This window comes from Aristolochia californica, unplaced genomic scaffold, assembly GCF_029961685.1.
Source record: "Aristolochia californica isolate CCGP_79_NKW_82.1479 unplaced genomic scaffold, dmAriCali1.0.hap1 SCAF_5, whole genome shotgun sequence".
Taxonomy (NCBI): Eukaryota; Viridiplantae; Streptophyta; class Magnoliopsida; order Piperales; family Aristolochiaceae; genus Aristolochia; species Aristolochia californica.
Window position 1 is genome coordinate 408,393 of NW_027182214.1, and position 24,253 is coordinate 432,645.

Here is a 24,253-nt window from a genome sequence, read left to right on the forward strand (position 1 = left end):
AAGCCTCCTAGCGACGAAAGAAAACTAAGTTCCTGAGATACCATGGTATGGTAGTAAGGCCATGAACGTTTTCACTTGGTTACCACCTCCTTTAACTGGTTCGGTGCGAAAATTGTATAATGTTTGCAAGAACTGGGATCCGCTCCGACCAACGAAGCCCGACCCTGCCGAGTTGGGATCCAGTCCGAATAATAGACCTCCGAACATAAAGGGAAAGGGATGAAAATCCCGCCGCCGCCGCCACCACCACCACCACTACCACAGTCCGTTATCGCACCAAAGCTGTGAATAGCCGGCTCCCATTTAAGAATAAATTCGGACCCTTGTAAGAGTCCGTTTCTAGGTAAGTTAACCGAGTTTTTCTGAGTTTTTAAGACTCAGTGGAAAACTCTCAGCTGTAACCTAAGATATTCAGTTCAAATTTTTTATTTTATTTTATTTTTAAGACCCTTTCATATTTTAAGCCAAAAGTCCGATTTTCATCATGTGAGAACTGAAAAAAAAAGTCCGATTTTTGTTTAATCGGATTGAACCAATAACATGAACCATGTTGTATAGGCAATTTCAAAATCCAAGATGCATAAAAATATTTAAAATACGCAAGATGTATCGATATTTACACCCTCAAACCATTTTTATAAACTAGGCAAAGAGAATAAGAATTAAGAAATACATATAAACCCCAGACCGGAGGTGGCTAAGGTGAGCCAAATACTCCCATCTACATTCTTTTTGTCAAGGAAAACAAATCTAGTTATCCAATTTTTTGTACAAAATCTAATGCTAACTAATGAGGACAGTAAATAAAGACAAATATGAATCAATCACCTAAATTAAATATTAAATAACAATTTTTGTATGTAATAAGACAACACCACAGGCTACAGAAGGAACACCAGTGCGAGCTACAAGAAATTCTCACCTGATATCAAACACTTGAGAATTGCCATCGACTGGTACCACCCTACCAATTTTATCAAAGAAGTTGCCAATCGTCTTCTCGAGAACGGTCTTCTGCCTCACTAAACTTGCCTTCAACATTTAGGGCATCCAAGTCATTAACATCTTCGTGGGGTTGCACTGGTTTTGAAACATTCAGTGACTGAACTACAGTAAACAGTGGTGCACCACTAGACTGCTCCACGAGCTCTGATGCTCGAGTGCAGAAGTCATCAAAATCACCTAGAAACAGTAAGTGTGTCAAGCTCCAGACCAAGAGAAATGAATGAGGACATAGAACCTTCCAGTAAAGCAGTGAGTGGGAATAGTCTCAAGATTAATCCAAACCTTTGTCTCTGCAGTAAAATCCTATCGCTATGGATGGATCAATTGACTCAAGTGGGATGTGTCGCACAATGCTGTAAACGTTTAGCCTAGTATTAGTATGAAAAGACAAGGATATTTGACAATGGTTCTGATTGAAAAAAATTTGCCCACTCCCAAAATAAATGGAACGTAAAAGAGGATACGTAAGTACCAAACATACTTGCAGTGATAGGAGGAAGTGTCAACTTCCAAATTATCCAACGAAATATCAACCGCCTAAGCACCAGAAAATTAGTAATGATTTATTAAAAAAATAAGAATCACGTTAGAAACAAAAGAATATCATCCTATAGCCTAACTCAAGTTTACTACTTATCAAATAACACATGAATAAAGTATAGAGACACGTTAATCCATAACTTCTTGATTTTTTTCTTTTTTTTCTTTTTTAACAGTTGATTACACACTACACCCCCTTTCCCTAAATGAGAGTTGAACCCAATATCTCACACTAGAATTGCCCCGTGTGGCCATTGAGCCCAATCCACTATTTATAACTTCTTGATTTCATCTTCTATTAGCACAAGTACATAGCCAAAGTTTGTTGATTGTTTGCAAACCACCTTGCCCAAAAGCTAAGAGTCAAATTACAAAAGAATGTTTACTAACCTATAGACTGAATAAGTCTATTATGAATCAATTGGAACAAGAAAGGAGTATAAAACATAGTTGATTTATAAAATCTTCATTAGGTTCAAGGTTTCTTCACAATTTACTTACTTTCTTTTCTTTTCTTTGACAAGGCAAGAGTTTATATGATGAGGGAAAGCCCAGAGAGCAAATACACAGTTTCATGACAATTAAAAGTAGACTCTTGAAGAAAACAAAATAAAAAAGAAATTTGAGGAGGATTTTCTAAGTTTAAGCAATATGACAGTGAAGGTAGAGAGGTTTAAAAATCTGATTTTATATATCACCGTCATCAATAGAGCTTTATCCAACCATCTCAGGCCTGGCCATACACTTGCTCTTCCATTATTCTGCTCTATCATTTACCAGCTTCATTGCTAGACTGGCCTTCATTGAGTCTTTCATCTCCACTCTCTTCCATGTTGACTTTGCTCCATTTCTTCCCTGCCCCCTGATCGATACCAACAGAATCCCCACTAGCGCACTACTGAGTTACTAGTAAGATGCCTAAACCATCTCAAACAACTCTCATATTTTCTTGTAGAATGGATACTACTGTTAATCATTCTCTAATATGTCAAGTCATAGTTTGGTTTTTTCTTTTGCAGCCACATATCCATCTCAACGTTCTCATATAAACCACGCTCATCCATGCTCAAAACTTCCCTTAATAAAGCATAGCTGATATAAATGGTTGGTTTGTACAATTCTGCAATCTCTCTTTTCTGGATGCAACTAGTGCATAAGCCCTAGATGCTTATCTCCAGTTCGGTGTCACAAGGCCTCAACCAGCTCAAGAGCATGAAACAGTTTTTTGTTACTCACATTAGAAGCCATTTAATATCAATTTTAGCTTTCAATGAACACGTTACTAGTTTCCTATTTCTACAAGGTGTATAGTTAGACAAATAAACATGAGTCAGGATCTGAATATAGTACCTGTTGCACTTCATGGGGATCCAGGAAAAACGCTTTGTTATCTTGCACACCTATGATGTAAGTTGATGCCCCAGGTCTCCCACCCAAGATACCAAGACTCTGGGGGAAAGTGAATGTTGACCATAACAATGGTATATACCTGATGAAGAAATCCATATGGATGCAAAAATGAGGAACTAAAGTACAATAATGTTTGGGTACAAGCACCACGTCTTGACCAAGCACTAAAGTATCATACATTAGAGAAAAAATGTAAATGGAGATGAGACATGAAGGATACTAATTTAAGCAATGTTTGCACAATCATGCAAGGATACCATTTTGACTTTTTAAGGGCATTAGCTTGCCAGTAAACTCCTAAATAAATGATTTCAAGCATGGGAAACGAAAAAATTGACCGTAAACTTTTACGCAATGGTTTCAAAAAGGTATAAGCTAACTCAAATATCTGATTCTGCTATCATTTTAAAGCCAACGACTTGCAGGACAACGCATGCTAATGCGAAATTTGGTTCTAACAATATGGGTAAGAGGCAAGATCAAAGGTTCTATATGAAGAAATATCCTTCCTTAATACAGGTTCAAGCACTGCAATGCACATTAGCTTGAGTAGATACCAACCATTTACCATGATTATATGATTTGAGTGAGTTTTTTAAAGCCTCTAAGGACTTCTACAAACAAGCCTACAAGCAACTCCAAAAGCTTTTAGCTTGAATAAATAGTTGTTGGCCACTCGTTAAGCATAATGTATACAGCTCTTTCTGTTTTTAGCAAATCATCAAAGTGTCCCAGGTAGAAGAGAAAGCGAGAGATTATGACTGGATTAGGTTTATGCAGCATAAACAAGGACTATCCACATTGATGGCCAGACTAATAAAATTACAAATTTCAAATACCCAAATGGACTTGTGAGTTCATCCTATACATGGAAGGTTTCCAGATCCACACACAAAAAAAGACATCGAACTTCAGTTTCGTTCATAAATCTACTTGTGCAGGTGTTGAATAATGATTTAAAAAAAAAGCACCCAAGGCTGCACTTGGTCCCCTTATTAATATTGATTCTCTATGTGATAAGCCTTTAACATGGAGAGCCACTGCTGCTAATCATAGAGGCTTTACTTGTAACGTTTTTTTACGGGAGTTGGCTTTTGATTCTCCATTTGGGAAAATTGCAAGGGCCTGGTTTACAACCTGCCCATGGCACCAAGAACTAATTTTTTGCCCCAAAAGATGAAGAAAGTCAGCGCAGCGTTTTAGATCTAAGTAATCAAGAAAATCACCAAATCCAAAAACCTGAAGATCCTTAAAAAAGTAGAAAAGAAGATAATCAGAAAGGTGATTCTGTGAAAGGTTTGACTACCTGGGATTGATCTTGTCAAGCCCGAGCACTAATGGAACCAATAGGAGCATTGGCGACCAAACAGCTTGACCCTCACAAAAGTCTAGGCAGAGCCTAGCAGCAGCATCAATACAGACAACAGGGGCACCACCCCGTTCCCCATCTTCATCACCAGAAACAATATAAACAGCCATTGGTAAAGTCTTATTCTCTTTATCAATTTTGGTCTTCTCTCTTGTAGAACGAGCAAGAGTTTCCCACGAACGACACACAGCATATGGGCCTACCCATGAACCACCAGACAAACCATAGACCTTCCCAGCGTGAAGGAGATTATGAATGGAAAAAGTAGATTCCTCTGAATCCCCAAAAAGATGCAAAATCTCAACATACTCCAAAGCAAATGGCTGCATAATCAACAGAGATGACCATCATGAACAACAAACCTACATCGCAAATTAAAGGAGACCTCATTACCCTCCATAAATTCAGAAAAGGAACTACCTACAACTTTCAACCTTCAACAACTAACAAGGAATATCCATCTCACCTTCTGCATTGGTTTTCTCCAAGATCTCCCCAGATGATGAACAAGCAAGGCCTGAAAACATGCATATTAAGAGTCAACAACTATTACAGGAAATAAAATCAGAAGTGATACATAACATATGTGAAGTTACAAGAGTTTCCTTCTTAGTAAGCAAGAAAGTAGAAGCACAATACCTGTGCCACAAGCATCTGACTACTCCTAAGCATGCAACCCCAGTTCACATCACTGGTAAACATTGAATCACCAATAGCACTAAAACCTGTGGATTACCACTCTCTATTTACTAAGGTTTCATTCATTAACTTTGTATTTAATCAAACGGAAAAAGACTTAAGAGTAGTAAAATTTATTTTCAGAAAAAAAGGTTTACTACAAACAGACCAACCTTTCCGATACGTAATCCAAATTCTTGATGAGAAATCCTCCATGAAAGCAACTGATCCATTGTCATTATTTCCATCACCAGGGGACTCCTCAGGAGATATTTTATAGCAAACACCTAGAAGCCAAGTTTCACTGTTTGAGCAAGAAACTCCTGTCCTACTGAATCCCAGTATTCGCTCCTGTAGTCTCCACATTGTGACACCTGTCACCACTCTCTTCACAGCATTTGTCCACCCATTAGTTTTAGTCTTGAAAGTTTTCTTCTCCTTGGGAGGTGAAGACTCTGAGTGTGGCTCAAAGATGGAGAAAGTAGGTGCAAATAAACTTGACCATACAGAAGCACCCTTGGAAGACTTGATATGGTTAAATTTCTGGTTGATGAAAGCCAAATTACTAATGTTGGAACCAGCTGAACTTCCTGCAGGAAATTTTGAACCCACAGGCTGCGACTCAGGTAAGTCCTTCATTACCTAGTCATTGATAAACATGTGACAGCAGGATTGGTTTATTGGAGATAGAAAAAGCCAACTATTTTGTTTTTTTAAACAATGAGAAAATTATTATATTAAAGAAGAATGCCCATAGGACGCGAGAATACATCTGAAGGATTACTAAAAGCCTGTAATAAGAAAATCAAAATAATTCACAAACAAATCAGAAATGCTCATCAAACAGCAAGGTGTTTCCCTCAATGTTGATAGGAAACAATGCTTCTAGACAAGAAATCAGCTAAGCGGTTTACACTTTTAACTATATGAACCCATGTGCTAGTCAAGGATCAACAGAAGTTCTTAATCACATCAAAGTATTGCAAGAGGAAATAACCTTTGGACAATTAAGAACATTTTTTGGGAATGATAGTTAAATCTCAAACCCCAGCAAAACTTGGATGCAAGACCTCACACAACAATAAACCATGTGGCCATCGAGCCAATTGCCCAATCCAGAGACTATTAATTTTATTTTATTTTTGAACATTGAATTCTATACCCCAGCAAATCTTGAACACAATAAATCACGCTAGAACCTCCAACCAGCCCCTCCCCAGTGTGACAATTGAGTCAAAGGCTCAATCTACACTATTCAATACATAACTTTTGGACCTTTTTCCAAATGAGAGGTCCAAATTTCAATTAGCTTTGAAAGAGGGCATTATTATGGCTATTTGGAAAAAAGGACAAATCCCACGGGTACATGATTCAGTTTACTAACCTTAATGATATTTTCCTATTTTCCAAAATAAAGATCCTAAAATAAGAGTAGAACTATCACTTAATGTTCTTTCTAACACCTGTTGTGAAGCAACCTCTGAAGGAAGTGCTTATTTGACTAACAAACGAGAAATCTCACTTCTCTTCCGAAAATAGTCTATACTCACGTCTTTTTTGAATTCATTGAACTTTAAAGCCCTTGATCGGAAAAATTCCCCAACTTTAGGAAGTCCTTAATTGAAATTTATTTCAAAGTCAAAATCTTCTGCCAATTTCCAAAGCTCGAAATAATTACCTCCGAAGTCGCAATATCTATTCCAGCTCACTAGAAGTCAATTACTTCTCGCACCTGAAAAGAGTAGAAAGCATATTTTCTTGTTCGGAACTCGCAACGAGCTCCCGATTTCCCATTCAGCTCGATCGGGAAATTTACTCGTCCACATAAATAACCGGTATTTACGCAAATACGAAAGCAAGCCAAAAAAAAAAAAAAGAGTCCGATAACAACAAGAAAAACATCTCAGTTAGGAAAATTTAAAGCAGAACAAATCAATTTAGCTAGCGAGAGACATGATCGAGGAACACCATAGATTAAAAAAAAAAACGTTACCGGAAAAAGAGTAGTTGTAAGTTGAACTAAATTTTGCAAACTGGAAACCTACCTACAAGTCCACGGCGTCATTCACCCTGATCGCAGCTGGAAGAGGAGGCCAGATTCGACGCTGAGAATAGAAAAAGAAGGGACAAAAAAAACAAAAAAAAACAGAGGTCCAGGGAGAAGGGAAGAGGAGCCTTGGCACACGCAAGGGAGTCTTGCTCTTGTGCGACCCAGAGTCTCATGACTTCCTAATTGAGAAGAAAAATGGGTCCAGCGTGTGATGGGTCCCGCAAAAAGAACCGAGAAAAAGTCCAAACTCGCGTTTCAAAATTTCGCTTAAACCGGACTGGACCGGTCAATTAAAATGATCCAGGATCATGGTTAGGTATCCTTAGATTTGGGGATCAATCGGCCCTAGTGAAATCTAGATTAAATCAGTTCTTTACAATCCTGATACTAAACTTGAGAGGAGTGAAAGAAGAGAGTGGAAATAAAGAGGTGAGTTTGACCCACTAACCCAATTGACTCGGTTGGTTCATACAATTCTGAAAAAATTTAACCAATTAGGTCACTCTTCCCCTTTCCTTTTATCAATACAACTGGATTGGATTTAAGCTGTGTTTGGAATAAGTAAGTGAAGAGAAAGAGAAAGAGATGATTTATCTTGTTTGGATGTCCATAAAAAATAGAAAGAAAATAAAAAATATATATAATTTCTCATGTTTGGATACATATGAAATTTTTTAAAAAACATATTTTTTTAATTTTTAATAATAAAAATTTTCTGTCAAATTTTTATTTCTTTTCTGTGCTCCCCAATCCCTATTTTATAAGAGGAAATTTATTTATCAAAAGAGTGATTTTCTCTCTGGTTTTCTTTTGTCTTAATGATTCTTTGCTGCCAAACAACAAAACAATAATTCTACCTTTTTTTTTCTTTTCTGTAGGTTTCAAACAAACCCTTAAAATGGGTTTTCTCTGTCCGACTGAAATTTTAAATTTAATTCTGTTAAAAAAGAAAAAAAGCTAAAAGAAATGGAGGTTTAGGCAAAAAGTCTTTAAGGAAAAAACTCTGTAAGGGCAAGGAAAAAAGTATAAGATAAAATCCTTACTGTTTTAAAATCCAGCTACAAAAATGGGAAAGTAATTCAATACAATGGCTACTTAAATACCCTACTCGTGGTTGAACAGGCAAATCCTTGTCATTACCAAACATAAATCGAATCAAAGATTTTAGAACAAAATATTTACAAATGCTGTTAAAGAGACCCAGTGAAATATAAACTTCTACACAATCAAATCTGTAGAATTTCCTCTGCAGTTTCTCTTTTTAAGTTTCTGTAATGCACACTGGTATTGTCCTTACAACCCACCTGCACAGCCAATCATTCTCTTCTTGCTTTATTTGCATTTCCCTTTACAAATATATAGTTACAAAGCTAGCATGGAAGCCTAGTTCCAACTATAAGACCTACCACTAAGCAACTGATGTCTCCAGGGAAGATTTGGCAAGCCACAGCAAACCTGGGTCGTTCCTCTTGAGCACCAAGTAGGCTTCTGACCTCCCTATCTCGTCAAACACTACATCTTCATAGAAGCCAACTATGGAGAGAACTTCCATTGCAGCTGCTTTGAAGAAAATCAGGGAAGCAAGTTAGCAAATTAAATGTAAAGCAATGTTTCCTTTATAGGCTTTTTCAACAAGACTGCTTTTGTTATTGATAAGTAGAGTTCATTGACAGGAACTCCAAACACTTGAAGACACTAATGATGTGAGAAAGGAAGCAAACACACCTTTGCAGCTGGCCACATTCCTCTGGAAGATAGGATTAGCCTGGGATATTTGAGCGGCTGTGATTAGTATGGAAAGCAAAAAGTTGTAGTACCAGAGATATCTAAAGTGGTCATGTAGATAAAAGGAATACCTTTCGGAGCCTTCTGAATTTTGTCTCGTCGGGATGTTCTATCACATTGCTGCCATGAAAGATGTATGTTAACTATCTAAAAATAATGACATTAACTAAATGATACAGATAAGGGTACTCCATTCAATTACCTTATGATCTTGAAAAGTGTCAGAAAGATTGAAGCAGCCCCTACTGGTGTGACTTCAGATCGAATGCTCTCAACTGCCTTTTGAAGACGGTTACAGATAGCAGAAACAGGATCATCAACTACTTCTAGAGACTGCTTTTCCAGTTGAGGAAACCTGTCTGATACTGATGCATAACCAGAAGAATCAATTTCCATTTTGTCATCTGGATCAGGCTCATCAGTCTGCCCCAAAGAAATTTCTGAGACTGTTGAAACTGCATCAGAAGCTTCCCACCGAGACCCACCATCCCGATTTACAGGTTTTCTTGCAGAAGCAACATTCACATCATGAGTTTCAGATTCACTGTGTTTCGATGAGGAATCATGAGAGTCTGGTTCCTTTTGCTTCTCTTGAAACACTGCTTGTCTCACAATCTTAACTGTTTGAGAGTCATCCAGATCAGCTGCATTCAGAGTCCCACTGAGCTTTACTAATCCAGAATCATCTGGATCAGGTTCCTCACAAATTGATGGTTCCACAGGCATCACTGCTTTATCAATTATGGAATCATAAGGATCAGGTTCCAATTTCTGTTTCATACTTGAGGCATCATCAGGATCAGGTTCTGAACTCTGTTTCATATCTAAGCCATCGTCAGGATCAGGTTCTGCACTGTGTTTCAAATCTAAGCAATCATCAGGATCAGGCTCATTGTACTCCTTATCGCTAGACACATCATTATGGATTCCTTTTGTTGCCATGGGAGTGTAGTTTTTCATAGCCCCTTCAGGCAGAGAATCATCAGGATATAGTTCATATGCCTTTGAGAAATTTAACAGCCGATCATAAGCTGCAACCACTGATGATTGGCGTGCACTAGTGAACAGGTTCGGTGACTTGCCCCCAAGCTTTTGAACTGTACTTCCTGCTCCTACATGAAATTCTTCTTCTAAATCATCAAACCTCTTGAAGCCACTTAGTGTGCGACTTTTTGATTTTGTCCAGTCCAAGCTAGCTGCTTCTTGATTCAGCTGTCCACAAAGAATTGCAAATCAAGGATGTAACATGCTAATACTGCTATAGCTACAAGCAAAATAAAAAGAGAGGTCTTTCTATTTGTTAAACCAAATTAAAAACAGCTTAAAAAATGTAACTAGAGTAACATGATAACCAAAAGATGAAAAGGATGAGGATTTTTTTCCTTCTTTTATGGTTGAGAACCCTAAATTGTCTTAGGTTGTCTCTGTGATTAAGCTTCCAATTCTAGGGTGAAAAGAAAATTTACCTGTCTATCTAGAGCATAGAAATTCGCATCATGTTCAGAGAAAACCATGTGAGCCTGAAAAAAGAGAGAGAGAGAGAAGAACTTGTCATATGTTTGTTGAGTAACAACTGTATTTTCTACAATAAGCTGCTGGCTTACAAGTTCGTGCAATAAAGTCTTTTTGATGCTCTCATATTTCCTGAATCCCTTAAGATCATCAGTCCTAAGACGCAAAGATATCTCCTCCCCATGGTTCTGGATCAGTAATAACCACACACACACAAAAAAAAAAAATCATCTTAGAATCTATTTATTATTTTTAACAAACAGTGAGGGCATTTTATGACGTTAGCATTAGAATCTTGCAGTGAATCTTACCTTGTTGAAACCAAGAAGGCATTTAGGACTAATACCAACATACCCCTCAGGCGCCATCTCTGTCATAACTCCAACTCGCCAACGATGCTTAGAAAAACACCACATCCTTTATCAGTCACTCATCACAAAATTGTAGCAAAAAAAAGCAGGAAGTTGATGACACCTGGCTCAACAACCCTGCCCTGAGTCACATAGCCCCTTATTCCACCTTGCTGAACTGCAGCATGGGTCTCAGGGGGCTCAGTTCACATCCAGGACAGATATGAAGGCCTGTCAAGCTCAGTTCAAGGTTACTATCCTTGGGCTACTAATTGAGCCTACAGGAGAAAAAGGCCCAAAATTTTATTTTTCTTTTGTCAAAACAAAAATCTTCACAAGAAGAAATTCAGGAATTAACTGGAATTTTCTGAAAGCAACGATGCCAAGCCAATCTAGAGTTGTAATCAACCCAACCTAAAGAGTACAGTAAGAACCAAAGATTCTGTAATCAATACCTTATTCATGATGGCAACAATGCCTGGATCACTGGCAAGCTTGTGCATTCTTCTCAATGCTTCAGAAGGTGGGGGGTTTAGCTGTAAAACAGAAAACAGACATCAACTAAATGCAATAACATTAGTGTGTCTGTCAACCGCATCTTTTGATGATTAAGTATCATGAATAATACCTAAGTACAAGTATCCTTGAGAAGCCTATTGTATATTTGACAAGAGAGACCACCTGAACAAACCATTCTATCAGTTGAATTTTAAGCGAGGACTTTCTTGTGTACTTAGACAACAACTAGATGTCTAAACTGAGTAACCACATAATTTTTTGCATTGGGACAGTCCCGCAAGACTACAGTGAATTTAAAACGAGGCCCTTCTGCGGATTTAGGCCACAACTAGATGTCTATACTGTGTAACCACAGTGAATTTCAAAACTTCCTCACATGTTTAGGCCACAACTAGATGTCTAAACTGTTTACACACATCAATACACATTTTTACACAGATAGATATGCAAGTCCAGACTGTCCCTTCTTATATTAAGTCCTAGTTTACCAAAAGCTGGATGTGCATTAATTAGCTAGCCAGCCCCTCGAGTCACTGAGGTCAAAAACTGCTAGTTAACCTCCTTCAGAAGAAGATATGGTTAAGTCCATCTAAAAATTGATAGATCATTTCATGTCAGATAGAGAAAGATAATTAAACAAAGTGCGAACATCTCTCGATCACAATCCTTGCATCAATGCAAGCAGTCCACTCAATGCCTATGGTACAAAATAATGACTGATTATCTGTTTACTTTTACTCATTAACATTTTGTAGTTTTGCATGCAGAAGCATTGTATTTTAAAGCACTATTTTTCAGTAGAAGTAAAGAGCACAGGAATAAAAGATTAAAAACTGAAGAAAATCATACATTTCATGTAATTTAAAATTAAATCTACTAGATTATCCTAAATTGAATTGGTATGAGGATGAAAACCTTAGACATGCATTTCTTTCTCCATCCTTTTTTTATATATTTTGAAGGTTACAGTTATTAAATCAGGTAACAAGTGCAATAACAACAAAAAACTAGTAATAAATTTAAAACAAAATCGTTTTCATTATCTTAAATCATCAGGGCAATCATCAGAGCCTTGTTCCAAACTGAGGAAGCTCCATGAATACTCCTCCATTCAACCCCATAGTTTGCTAACTCAACTTTCAAGACTTTCTTCACTACTTCTATCCATGACCTTTACAATATGGAAATATACTGAGTTCGGATCTGCTAGTTTGATTGGATTAGCAGATCATTTGTCCAGAAAATGCGTGAGGAACAAAATTATCTCATATGCTGGGCCAGAGAGTGGGCTTCCCACTTTTTTAGCCAGTGGAAGCTCCCATTAGAAAATAGGAGCTCCTGCCATCAACATTGGAAGAGATCCCCTTTTGCATCAGGTGGAAACTCCCACCATGTAGCAGGATTTTTCTGCCATCAACATTGGAAGGGAGAGGACCCTCCACAGCAGGAGATCCTGCCATCAAGAGAAAAGGGGAAGGGGGAGAGCGTCCATGATGGGAGCCTCATAAGAAGGAGAGGAACCTCTCCCCTTTCCAACATTGATGGCAGGAGCTCCCTCCAAATAAAAAAAAAAGGAAGAACGCCACCATCGTCCAGCATGTGTTGGAACATGAATACATGTGCCTCTCACTCATTTGCTGAATTAGTATACTCAAACTCAACTGTATTTCTCAGTAAAATAAAATTTATAAAAAAATATATTCTTTCCTCGTAATTTATGTGATGTGAAATCAAAATCCTGAAGCAGAAATCATCACATTCTACAAATTGAGACAGACCTCAATCCCAGGAATTTGAAGTGTGCGGAAATCACAGAAGATGTAGGTGCCCTGCGGGAGTTTCAGAGAGGTCTGGGACTTATTTAGCGGATGTTGCCTTTGTCTCTTCTCCTCTTCATCAAAGCCAAGTATTCTCAGGTTTGATGCTGTGTTGTTTTGTGACACTGCTTCTATTTCATCTTCAAAGACACCCATCATTCTAATAGACTTTCCCTACAAATAATAGTAATATGTGAAAAAGAAGTAATATTAATTACCACTAAAACAAAAGAAGTTTAGGTGAATGATCAGAAAATATAGAAAACAGCATTAATCTTAGATAACATGAGCAGACACACTCAGATACACACTCGAAAGAGTAGTGTATGAAAAAACATGAGATAGTCCTCAAGTCTTGCAATTTGAGATACTAAAGCGTTGATGATGACAGTACCTAACTATATAATAAATAAGCCAAAAATGAATGCAGAGGCAAAGTAACCTATCAAATTTGGAATAAGGGCCCTTTAATGTTCATGTTCCTCATTTTAAGCTGTGTATCATAATAAGTCCTCACAGAAGTTATACCACATTATGATACTGCCTAACTTACACAAAATGTTTGACTAGATCAACATGCTAAATTAAATAAGCTAAATTGAATTTTAGATGGCAAATGAGAGAGTCATGAAAACTTCTTCTTACCTCAAGAATATCTGTGTCCTGGAGGCTTAATCTTGAGTGTTCATCTGAGAATGGTGTTAACAAACCAGAACCTTTGCCAGATCGTGGAACTAGAAGCCGCATGGTATCTGGTCTGACATTAGTCAACTGGTGGAGCTTTTCACCTAGCGCTTTAATAGTTGAGTTTGAATTAAGCTCGACATTCAGTTCTTTACCTCTCCAAATGGTCGATATATTAAGCATTTTTTGTTCTTCAGCCATATTATAGTTGAATAGTAAACAACAGATAGACTGTGAAGGAAGATGAGATGATGTTCAGAATAAAACATAAATTAGTTTTAGGAAAAGAATGCCCAAAAAACATATGCATGATATATGGCTTTCAGAAAACAAACATACTGAACAAAAGAGTTTCCACAAATACCCCAAGATAGGTTTTAAGAAATTGGGATCAGCAAATCTGATATTCAATCCGCTTCTAGATAATCTATGAACCGATGAAAAAATGTGCCTCAATAAATGACCTACATGTGCAAATAAAGAAGGTTTAGCAGAGCACTATATTGAGGAGGAAGCAAGAGAAAAGATATAGGTATAACTCTCAGCTGAAGCATAAACTATTTTAAGGTAGAAGCCACAATCAACTCTGTTACCTGAATGACATTGACACAATGATTATGCCTCAATGTAGCCATAATAAGTTTGATACAGAGAATGTCATCCTCCTAAGATTTTGCATGGGGCAGGGTACAAAATAAATGCAAATCTTGAAAAGTCCTTGGCAAAGATGGCACACACAAAGCAAGCTCAGTAGAATCCAAATATTTTCTCTATTCTCAAAGACAGGGGTATACAAGCATTGAAGGTTTGAAGAAATTGAAGTACGTAAATTCATGGGATAAGCAACAAGAGATATGATTGTAAGAATGTGATAAAAGCAATATCACAGACTTCCAAAGCCAACATGAACAATCAATGTTCCACAGAACATAATAATGACCACCCGGTTATCATCGAATCCAGGCATCCCCATCAAGAGTGGCTGGGTTGGTGATAATCTCGCATATCATACATCTCAGATTTTGAGGTGGCAACATGATACATACTATGTCATGTTTCATGTTTTCTTTTTATTTTTCATAATTTCTTTTAGCCCGAGACAGGACATTATGGTCTGATAGGCAAGACATATCCGCCAATACATATCGATATTTTAAGGGACCTGATCAAGTGCCCAAAACCGAGACGCCCTCCCCTGATTCACACAACTAAATTAGTAACAGAAACATGGCTCTACACTTAATCCAATCGTAATACCCTCGATTCAGAGCTACATCTCCACTAGAATCAAGAATACTATTCAGCTCAACGTCAAACAGAAGCAACAGAAAGCAACATAACAAATCAACACAATCATCGGACAACCAAACTAAAAAAATTAAACGAAGTTAGCTCAGACAGAGAAATTAACGTTCTCAGGAATCTCAATCCGAACAACCCAAATTCGATCAAAGTAAACAAGAGCCATACACAACTTCCTATCGGCCAACGAACTACCAACCAAAAAAACCAATGGACGAGTTACAATTCATATGTATCAAGATAAAGCGACCCACAAAGCCCACAACCCAGATAATAACTCGTCCTTAAACCACTCAATTAATAAAAAAATGATCCACCAAACACGAGAAACAGCAACAAGCTAAAAATTCAGCAGAAAAAACTACAGAATTTGTTCAATTAACTCAAAACTAATCAAAGTACGGCAACAAACCTTCGAATTTCACGCAGCGGAGCAAAAGAATAACCCAGCGAGCGACGATGGGAGCGGAGGACCGGAGTTTAGCGTTCAAACTAAAAAAAGTAGTCGGGGTGGGCGGGTGGCGCGGGTGTCGTAGGCCTCCGGACCGTCTTGGACGAATATTCGCGAAAGTGGTTGCGAATTTAGAATAAACTAGCTAAGGTTTTTCTAAGGCGCGCCGGAATGAGCTGCGAGGATGGCGACGTACCGTCTGGGATCCACCGCTTCGTCGCCGACATTGATTTACATGAATACCCTCACGAGTTTGTCATCATCGACAGACTTGGGGAAATCAAGGACCTGGGTTGTAAATGAAACTGGACAGTACCGGTTCCGATTAGAATCCAAATCTGAAATTCCAATCCCATATATATAAATCAAACGAAATAAAAATATTTAAATTAGAAATTAAGAGACAAGGATATTTGAAAATATTATTTTTAATTATCAATTGTATAATTAATATTTTAATAAATAATTAGTCTTTAGGATGTTAAAGATCGATGGTCACCGAGGCGAGCCTCCGCAGCCTCTCCCTTCGGTCAATTGCCTCATTCTGCGCGGAGGCTGCCAAAAGACTCATTCTTCGGTCTATTTTCTCAGATCCCTTCAAGCTGCAACGTTCTACATCAAATTTGAGACCCAAAACCAACCTCATTGATATCAATAATCAATTGTTGAAATCCATAAATGTGTGTTTAGTTGCCAAAAGGCCCCCCAACATAATGAGAAAAGATTGATACATCAATGGGTAATCAGATGGTGTGGGCAGACATGAAATAGGTTTACACTCTCATTTCTAGATCAGGTGCCATAGACTTTCTTTTTGGTCTGGTGTCGGTTTCTGAATTTGACAATGGCTTCATCTCCCCATCACCTCCTTCGCTTTGTTCCTTATTTCCATCATGTGCTTTCAAACCCAAGCTTAAATCCAGACTAGTTTCATTCAGGTCCTGTCGTCCAGTATGACCTTGTTCCTGAAATATGCAAACACATGTTCCTACGAATTAAAATCACAATTCACCAATGGAAAGTGCATGAAAGCATTGTGTAACTTAAAGATATCAATTTGAGCATACTACAGTTGAGGAATAAAATAACATAGCCCCAGCCTCATAATTGAGTACTATGTGTGAGTTGTTGTCAAGAAAATAAAAATACCCATCCAAGAGACATCAAGACATTTGATTGACTGATCAGAGAAAAAGATATTTTCCGTAAAAGAGAATTTGTGCAATATTGAAGATTTGATGATAAGAAAATTTAAGAGGAACAAAAATTTTTGGAGTAAGATATAGACCTCACAGAACTACTCTCACCAATGGTCCAACTCTCCTAAAAGCTGGATTCAAACGGATGGTTGCAGAATCATGATGTACACCACATAAAGGCAAATATTTATCTGATATTATGTTTGAAATGAATATTTCTCAGATATTGACCAATGTCATGTGCTTCTATGTGGACAGACAGGCAGACACAGACCAAGACAGATGTATAGATTGGTAGCATAGAAAAAGTTATTTGGGTTCTTAACCATATCAGATCCTAATAAAGCAAACCATTCTGGAACCTCCAAGTCACTTGATTAGGACCGATCAACTTTACCAATCAGTGACAAGATTAGCCTCAAATAACATCTTCCTAGAAAAGAACAGAATGAATAAGAAAATAAAATGAATGAAAGACAACACACACTCATACAGGGAAAGTCTGTGACAATATACCTGGTTTTCTTCCATTTCCACATCATTTACATGAGGTTTTCTTTCATTTACAGTAGGTGATGAATCAGAAATCATATTTTCAGCATTTGGCTTAGATTCATCTTCAACATCCTCAGCTTCCTCTTTCATTTGTTCTTCAATTACAGATATCTGTATTTTGTCAAACCATGGAATGAGAAAGATCCAAAACAATAAGCAAATTACGTAAAAGCCCAAATACTATTTCCTCAGGTGAATAAACTGAAACGTAATCAAGTGACACCAGCTTGAATGCATGTTATAGTAGAACTGATCAGTGGAGAGGTATGGATTTCTATACATTTACTGCCAACCACTAGATCATGCCTTTGAATTGACAGCCTAACAGAGTAGCACTTTTTTAATGCATAGCATAATGAAATAATAAGATCACAAAAAGTCCATAATACAGATCAATGACACGAAATTGACTTAGAAGCTTGGAATGAGAACACCACCACCAGAACTAAAAGTTGTGACAAGAATCTAACAACATGGATATGTTTGTCATTTTTTATTTACTGTTACAATTCCCACCTCATTTCACTTAAAAATGCAAAAATTCAAATGTTGGCACCTCTTTTTTTAGTTACAATATCTTGTTTTAGAAAGGTGAGAAACTTTATTAGAGCAACCAAGAAGAAAACAGCAAAGCAAATAGTAATTAATAAATAAAGAAAAGAAACCCAAATATAAAGAACCACTAAGCAAAAGAGATGTTAAGCTACATGACAATGTCCATTATCTCGTAAAAGGCAAAAGAAGATGCCAAGGAGGGGAACACCCAGAAGCCCAATTGATGACACTCATGGATTGGTCCTCGTGACAAGCAAACAAGAGAACAAATGCCAAAAGAGCTGAATACCCCAAAGGAGAGTTCCTAACTCAGCTTCGGTTGAGTTAGTCACCCCTGAAGGGACCAAGAAGACAAGTAGGAAGTTCCACATGCTATCATGAATAACACCACCATCCCTAGCCCAACTTGGTTTTCTCTAGAACTCCAATTGAAGTTAAGTTTGAATCAACCTTCCTGCAAGGGGTCCACTCACAAACTTAGCAGGATGAGGGGCCAAGAAGGCTGCCACCAGCCTCCAATTTTCTTGCATCAGAACGAGTTTGGAATTGCAGAAGCCCGCCAACCAAAAAGAACACAAAGAAAAGGACTTTCTTTGTAACACCAACAGGAAATGAGAATATGCTAAGAAATCTGCAGCAATCAGACACCATCCAGATGGACCAACAAATAACTGCAAAGGAGAACAGCCACATACCAGACCCACATGCCATCATGAATAACACCACCATCCCTAGCCCAACTTGGTTTTCTCTAGAACTCCAATCGAAGTTAAGTTTGAACCAACCTTCCTGCAAGGGGTCCACTCACAAACTTAACAGGATGAGGGGCCAAGAAGGCTGCCACCAGCCTCCAATTTTCTCTCGACAGCATCGGAACGAGTTTGGAATTGCAGACGCCCGTCAACCGAAAAGAGCACAAAGAAAAGGACTTTCTTTGTGACACCAACAGGAAATGAGAATATGCTAAAAAATCTGCAGCAATCAGACACCATCCAGATGGACCAACAAATAACTGCAAAGGAGAACAGCCACATACCGGACCAAGAGAGATACCAACTAAAAAACTGTTGGAAGCTATAAGAGAAAGAACAAAGAAAGCAACATTTAAAGCCAAATCGAAGGATGACTCCCCAAACAAAGGAGCTGGATGAACACTAGATGAATATTTGATCAACCAATTCATCGTCGTGGCCACAAAGCTTACATTGAATATTCTCCAAAGAATGGCCAACCCATGAAAACTGGTCAAAGGTGAAAATCTTACCTTTTGTCACACATCATAGAAAATAACAAAATTTTAGGGGGGAAGGGGATGCCCCAAGCAAAGAAGCACGAAGAGTAGCTAAGAGAATTGCAAGGGATAAGAGCCATATAGGTCCAGGGGATAAAGTAGTTTCTGAAGGCTTTTGGTTCAAACGAGTTGATCACTACCTCAACCACAAATGTTGAGGTTCGCAAGGGAAAGGCGGAGTAAGCTTATCTCAGACAACTCAGAACCATAAACCCCTCCTAAGATTGAGGTTCCACGAAACACAACCATCCGCAAGCAAGGAGCTGCTCATCAAGATGTGGAGGGTTTCAAGCTAAGTGGAAGATTGTAGTGAAAGCTTCCACAAGAGGGGCTAACCAAAACCTAGTCTGGAGCTGCTTTGGGACTGGATTCTTAACTCCCTCCTGGATGAAATTTTCCAACTTGCAGATGGATTTCTAGATATTGATAGCATATAAGGGATTGGGCCTTGGGGAAGCGAGAACTGGCCATGATAGCAGGATTTGAGGGTGATGATGTCCTCCACATGGCTGATTGCTCAAGGCAAAGCGCGAAAGCCATATAGCAAGGAGAGCTTAAGTCACTTGCTTGACCCTCTGAATACCTACCAAGCTCCCCTATAGCCTTGGGGAGGCAAACCTCGTTGCAATAGAACAAACAGTACCCGAAGTGCACATCAGTCTCTGCCCAAAGGAAGCTTCACTCAAAAGCTTCATTCTTGGATGCAACAAAGACAGAGCACTGGGGGATAAATATATATATATATATATATAGCCATAGGGAAGCCTAGTAGGTTGGATTTGATGAGAGTTATATATATATATATATATATATAGCCATAGGGAAGCCTAGTAGGTTGGATTTGATGAGAGTTATCGTGCCCACCAAGCTGTAGAGCTTGCCCTTCCATGTAGACAGACACCTCTCAAAATGCTAAAGGAAGGGGTTCCAGAAGTTCACAAAAGGCAGCCAAGAATGAAGGGAGGTCAAGGTAGGTAGAGGGAGACTGCCAATGGTGCAGCCCAGGTCTCTCACCATCTCTTCAAGGGAGTCTTGAGGGGTACGAATGCCATTGAGACCTTATTTGGATCAATCAACATGCTTCCCATGATGAGATCATAAACGGAAAGGAGGCCTTGGAAGCCTCACAAGTGCATATCATGTCACTTAGAAACTGCAAAAGGGAAGTTTGGGAAGTTTCGGTAGAGATGAAGCTTAAATCATTCTCCACTCAAGGCAAAAAAGAAGTAAAGGACTTCCCCACAATGTTAAAGAGAAAGGGGAGAGAGTGTCACCCAGCCACAGCCAAGGTGACCCATTGACTGAGAGGAATGAGGCATTACGAGAGGCAAGATCAGATCTAGTATCTCCACTTGGATCCAAAACCCAGATGGATCATGCTATCTAGGGAAAACCAGCTTACTTGAATGAAAGCTTTCTCCATACCCAGTTTGATGATAACTCTGGCATTGCTGGACTCGTGAAGAGTGGAGGTACTCATGAGCATATAAGGTTGAGTCAAGGATCAGACTTCCAAAGACAAAGGCACACTACTTGAGGCTGATGACCACAAAAAGGGCCTTTTTAGGTGGTTCGCCAAAACCTTGGCAAGGCACTCATCGGAGCTGGGAAGAAGTCAAGCGGGGCAAAAGTCACAGGGGTCTATCCACCTTCCATCTGGAATAAGTGTAATAGAGGAGGAGCCAGCTGTGATCCTAATCATGAAAAGTAACACTCAAGAAAAATTAGATGGTGATCCAAGACTTGTCTGGTAAAGTTCAGGCAAAAGGTTGTAGAAAAGATCATGCCATGAGGTGGTAGACAAGAAACGGTCAAGCTTTAAAATCACAGGCCTGTCCTGTCTATTCGCATATGTATACCGAGCTCCAGGCAGAGAAATCTGGACAAGCCCCAGCATTCAAATGAATTCCACAAAATCCACCACCAGAGAGGAAATGCAGGTGAAGGGGTCGCAACTTCGTATGCTTGTACCTAACTACATTGAAATCCTCACCACACACCAAACAAAGAGTGTCATTAAGAAACATAAGGCCAGAAAGTTCCAACAAAAGTAACACATAACATTTCTCCCAGATGGCCCATTAACTGACACAATGGACAACAGCAAACGACTGGCACCATTTTCTAATCAAAACAGAAAGGGACGAATTCCCTTTACTCGCCTCAATCACTTCAAAGGACCTGTCATCCCAAAGGAATTAGCATTCCTACTGAAGCCCCATCAGAGTCAAAGGTCTCCTAACAAACACTTCTCAGAGGCTAAACATCAGCAACCGTGACCTGCACCATTTCTAGGTATTAATTTCTTAAAGCCTGAAAAAAGGAGCCTTCTGTTCACCCAATAGACCCCAGACAACCACCCTCTTGCATGGGTCATTCAAACCTCTAACACACCAAGAAACAATAGAAATTTTAAATGATCTGCAAGCCCTTCTGATGGAATAGTAAACACCAGATAAAGAGGCCGGCCAACCAAATAAAAATGCCACCTCGTATTTTATGTACCCTAATCCTGAATGCACTAGTCTCCAGTATCTGATATGTACAAGCCATTTCTCCATGGTAACAACAGAACTTAGAATTTGATACTTCATCTTCCAAGGAGCCAATCGACAGTCTTATTAGTGCAAAGAAAATCAGATACAGTTCTTTGAAAATTGTTCAATTGAAACTAGGTGAATGTGAATCTAGTCAAATACTGATGGCTACAGCCACCAAAGTCATACAATCTCGTCAACAATATCATTATAAAAAAATCCAAATCTTTGATACCTTAATATCCTCGTCTCACCTCAGTCTAATTCTATACAACAATATCTCTAAAGTAAAACATTTCTACCTATGATTTGTTATTCAGGAAACAGATAAAATAAAACACCTCCATCTAAGCCCAGTCACAGAATGCAGTCAAAGCAATTTCAAAGATATTCGAAATCCACCGTCCCCAGCAGAAATCTTACCCATACAACTCATCGACAACATTCGAAAAACAGAACCACAAATGATCCTTAAACACACAAAATGAACTAACGAGAGATTCCGGGAAGCTCATTGTGAAGCTCGGATGAAAGAAAACCCTAATCCAAAATTTAAGGTAAAACTCTCAAACGCATCTCAAACATTTACCCGCAGCAGTTCAGTATAGATTAGCCCAATAACAAAACACCGTCAACAACCAATCCATTTCCCCGCAGCAGAAACCCATTGCCTCATTGTCCTCATAACAATGAATGAAGTGTTAGCCCCTGTTTGCATTAAATAACTTAAGAAATAAAAAAAAATACTTTTTTTCAGGAAAAGAAAAAGGAACAACCTTGCAAAAACATTTTTATGCTCGAACAATCTAATGATAAAAAACGGTAAAACTTGAGCTAAAAATAAAACCGCAAAAGTCACTACTCCCATCGAAATCCACTGCGAATTTAAACAAATCTTGAACTCTAAATAATTCTAAAGTAGATTCTATTAAACAAAATCAATAAATAATCTTCAATACCGGCACAAATCTGAATTTCCTTTTAACTGGTTCCTCCGGAACAGCCAGCGATTCGTCCTTCCCGTTATTGTTGTTGCTACCGCCGTTGCTCTGAGAAAGAGGAGCCCACTTGTACAGTCGCAGATGGGACTCATTGTTGCCATTATTGTGATTAGAGGAGGGAGCAGAGTTGGATGAAGAGGAAGTGACATGCACCCATTTCTTCTTCCACTTCCTAACAGGCCCACTGAAAACCGTCGCCGGGCCGTATCTGGTGGAGGATCGCCCTAAGCGAGCCCCAACACCCTCCATGAAAGAGGGAAAGATTAAAGGCAAGACCACGCGTCAGAGGACTATAGTAGAGAGAAGAAGTTAATGCCGAAGGAGAACTTCGATTGGTCGGAGGCAATCGAGAATCCCCGAGGAGGTTGATTTTATGGCGGCTAGAGGCAGGGCCGGTCGGAGGAAAATACTCTTCTTCCGCTCGCTAGAGAGTCTCTAGAGGGGAAAACTAAAAAGAGGGCTGAGGCCGCGGCCGCGACTTACCAGCGCCCGGAAAGGACACATGGTCGGTAATACAAGCCGGGTTTGGTTCAAACAAGCTCGACCGGAATCACATTTTAATTACTATTAGAGAATTTTAGCCTTTGGCCTTCAAGAGTGTTTGGCCACCCTTTGTAATATTGTCTTTTCAATACAAAGTTGACTTTTCTTTTCTATATCTTTGGTCTTTTCGTTGTCCTTTTTGGCTTACAACTTCTAGTGTGAAGTATTGGTTGGAGGATCCGAGGTTCAAAGAGGCTGACTAGTTATTGGGAAGGACTAGGCTGCATGGGGTAGATATTTCGCTTGGCTAGATAGACCTAGCCTAAATCTGACTGTGTGACAATTGGTATCAGAGCGTACGTTGCAATAAATGGCTTCCACAAGTGGAGAAGATGTTTCAAGAGGCAAATAACAAGTAAGTGATATTAACTTTCGTTTTTCAACTCTTGAACATCGTTTGGACAGTGTTGAAAACCTTTGTAAGAACTGGGAGGAGTTCGTTCAAAGGACGATTGAGGAGCATTTGCCAACTCCGAATTGGCTGAGAGGATTTGAGGAGGACGTCCATTCAGCCATGGCTGTCATGAGGGTAGAGATGGAACGGTTGGGGAAGGACGTCAAAGACCTCTCTGGAGAGCTGCGTGCAAGACTCTCATTGTGCGAACAAACCTTGGTAAATGGAGGGGTTGTTCACACACAAGCAAAGATAAAGGTGCCTGAGCCAAAGTCTTTCAACGGAAAGAGAGACGTGAAGGTCATAGATAATTTTCTATGGCAAGTAGAGCAATACTTCCATGTTAGCAAGCTAAGGTTAGTACGACTGTCATGTTCTTATTTGATGATGTTATTCTATGGTGGAGAAGACGCATGGGAGATGAGCAAGAGGGAGAGGATCCTGTCCATACTTGGGAAGATTTCAAGAGGGAGTTGCGGAGGCAGTTCTTTTCAAAAGATGTCGAGTACCAAACAAAGAAGGAACTTCGTGCCTTGACGCAGAAATATACTATTAGAGAGTATGTACAATCCTTCACTTCCCTTATGCTTTGTATCTCCACATGACGGATGAGGATCGTCTCTTTTCCTTTCTTGTTGGCTTACATCCATGGGCTGAGCAAGAATTGAGAAGACGGGAGGTAAAGACACTAGTTTCAGCTTTATCT

The 24,253-nt window shown here is 38.9% G+C and overlaps 3 protein-coding genes across 8 annotated transcripts; all 3 read right to left on the reverse strand.

Moving 5' to 3' along the window:
* Positions 1–816: 816 nt before the first annotated feature.
* LOC137965791 (cysteine protease ATG4B-like) lies at positions 817–7,171 on the reverse strand. 3 transcript variants are annotated; one of them, XM_068812138.1, is made up of 9 exons: positions 7,048–7,171; positions 5,176–5,644; positions 4,964–5,049; positions 4,791–4,841; positions 4,262–4,647; positions 2,896–3,034; positions 1,487–1,542; positions 1,288–1,358; positions 817–1,182 (listed from the first exon to the last, which is right to left on the reverse strand). In XM_068812138.1, the coding sequence occupies exons 2-9, from the start codon at positions 5,639–5,641 to the stop codon at positions 977–979; spliced, it is 1,461 nt and encodes a 486-aa protein (XP_068668239.1). In that variant the 5' UTR covers positions 5,642–5,644; positions 7,048–7,171; the 3' UTR covers positions 817–976. The 3 variants fall into 3 exon arrangements, with proteins under 3 accessions (XP_068668239.1, XP_068668237.1, XP_068668238.1); XM_068812136.1 differs by having other exon boundaries at positions 1,478–1,542; XM_068812137.1 differs by lacking the exon at positions 7,048–7,171 and adding an exon at positions 6,681–6,833 and having other exon boundaries at positions 1,478–1,542.
* Positions 7,172–8,214: 1,043 nt separating this feature from the next.
* Positions 8,215–15,644, reverse strand: LOC137965825 (uncharacterized). Of its 4 annotated transcripts, none has more exons than XM_068812188.1 (12): positions 15,434–15,644; positions 13,681–13,950; positions 12,997–13,209; positions 11,155–11,235; positions 10,661–10,747; positions 10,442–10,537; positions 10,304–10,357; positions 9,040–10,049; positions 8,909–8,957; positions 8,778–8,817; positions 8,459–8,609; positions 8,215–8,356 (listed from the first exon to the last, which is right to left on the reverse strand). In XM_068812188.1, exons 2-11 carry the CDS (start codon positions 13,918–13,920, stop codon positions 8,461–8,463), a joined length of 2,019 nt encoding a protein of 672 aa, XP_068668289.1. In that variant the 5' UTR covers positions 13,921–13,950; positions 15,434–15,644; the 3' UTR covers positions 8,215–8,356; positions 8,459–8,460. The 4 variants fall into 4 exon arrangements, with proteins under 4 accessions (XP_068668289.1, XP_068668287.1, XP_068668288.1 ...); XM_068812186.1 differs by adding an exon at positions 14,084–14,183 and having other exon boundaries at positions 8,215–8,609; XM_068812187.1 differs by lacking the exon at positions 15,434–15,644 and adding exons at positions 14,084–14,183; positions 14,313–15,398 and having other exon boundaries at positions 8,215–8,609.
* Positions 15,645–16,083: 439 nt separating this feature from the next.
* On the reverse strand, positions 16,084–23,043 carry LOC137966204 (uncharacterized). The gene is made up of 3 exons (XM_068812757.1): positions 22,569–23,043; positions 17,188–17,337; positions 16,084–16,437 (listed from the first exon to the last, which is right to left on the reverse strand). The coding sequence occupies exons 1-3, from the start codon at positions 22,857–22,859 to the stop codon at positions 16,246–16,248; spliced, it is 633 nt and encodes a 210-aa protein (XP_068668858.1). The 5' UTR covers positions 22,860–23,043; the 3' UTR covers positions 16,084–16,245.
* Between the last annotated feature and the right edge of the window lie 1,210 nt (positions 23,044–24,253).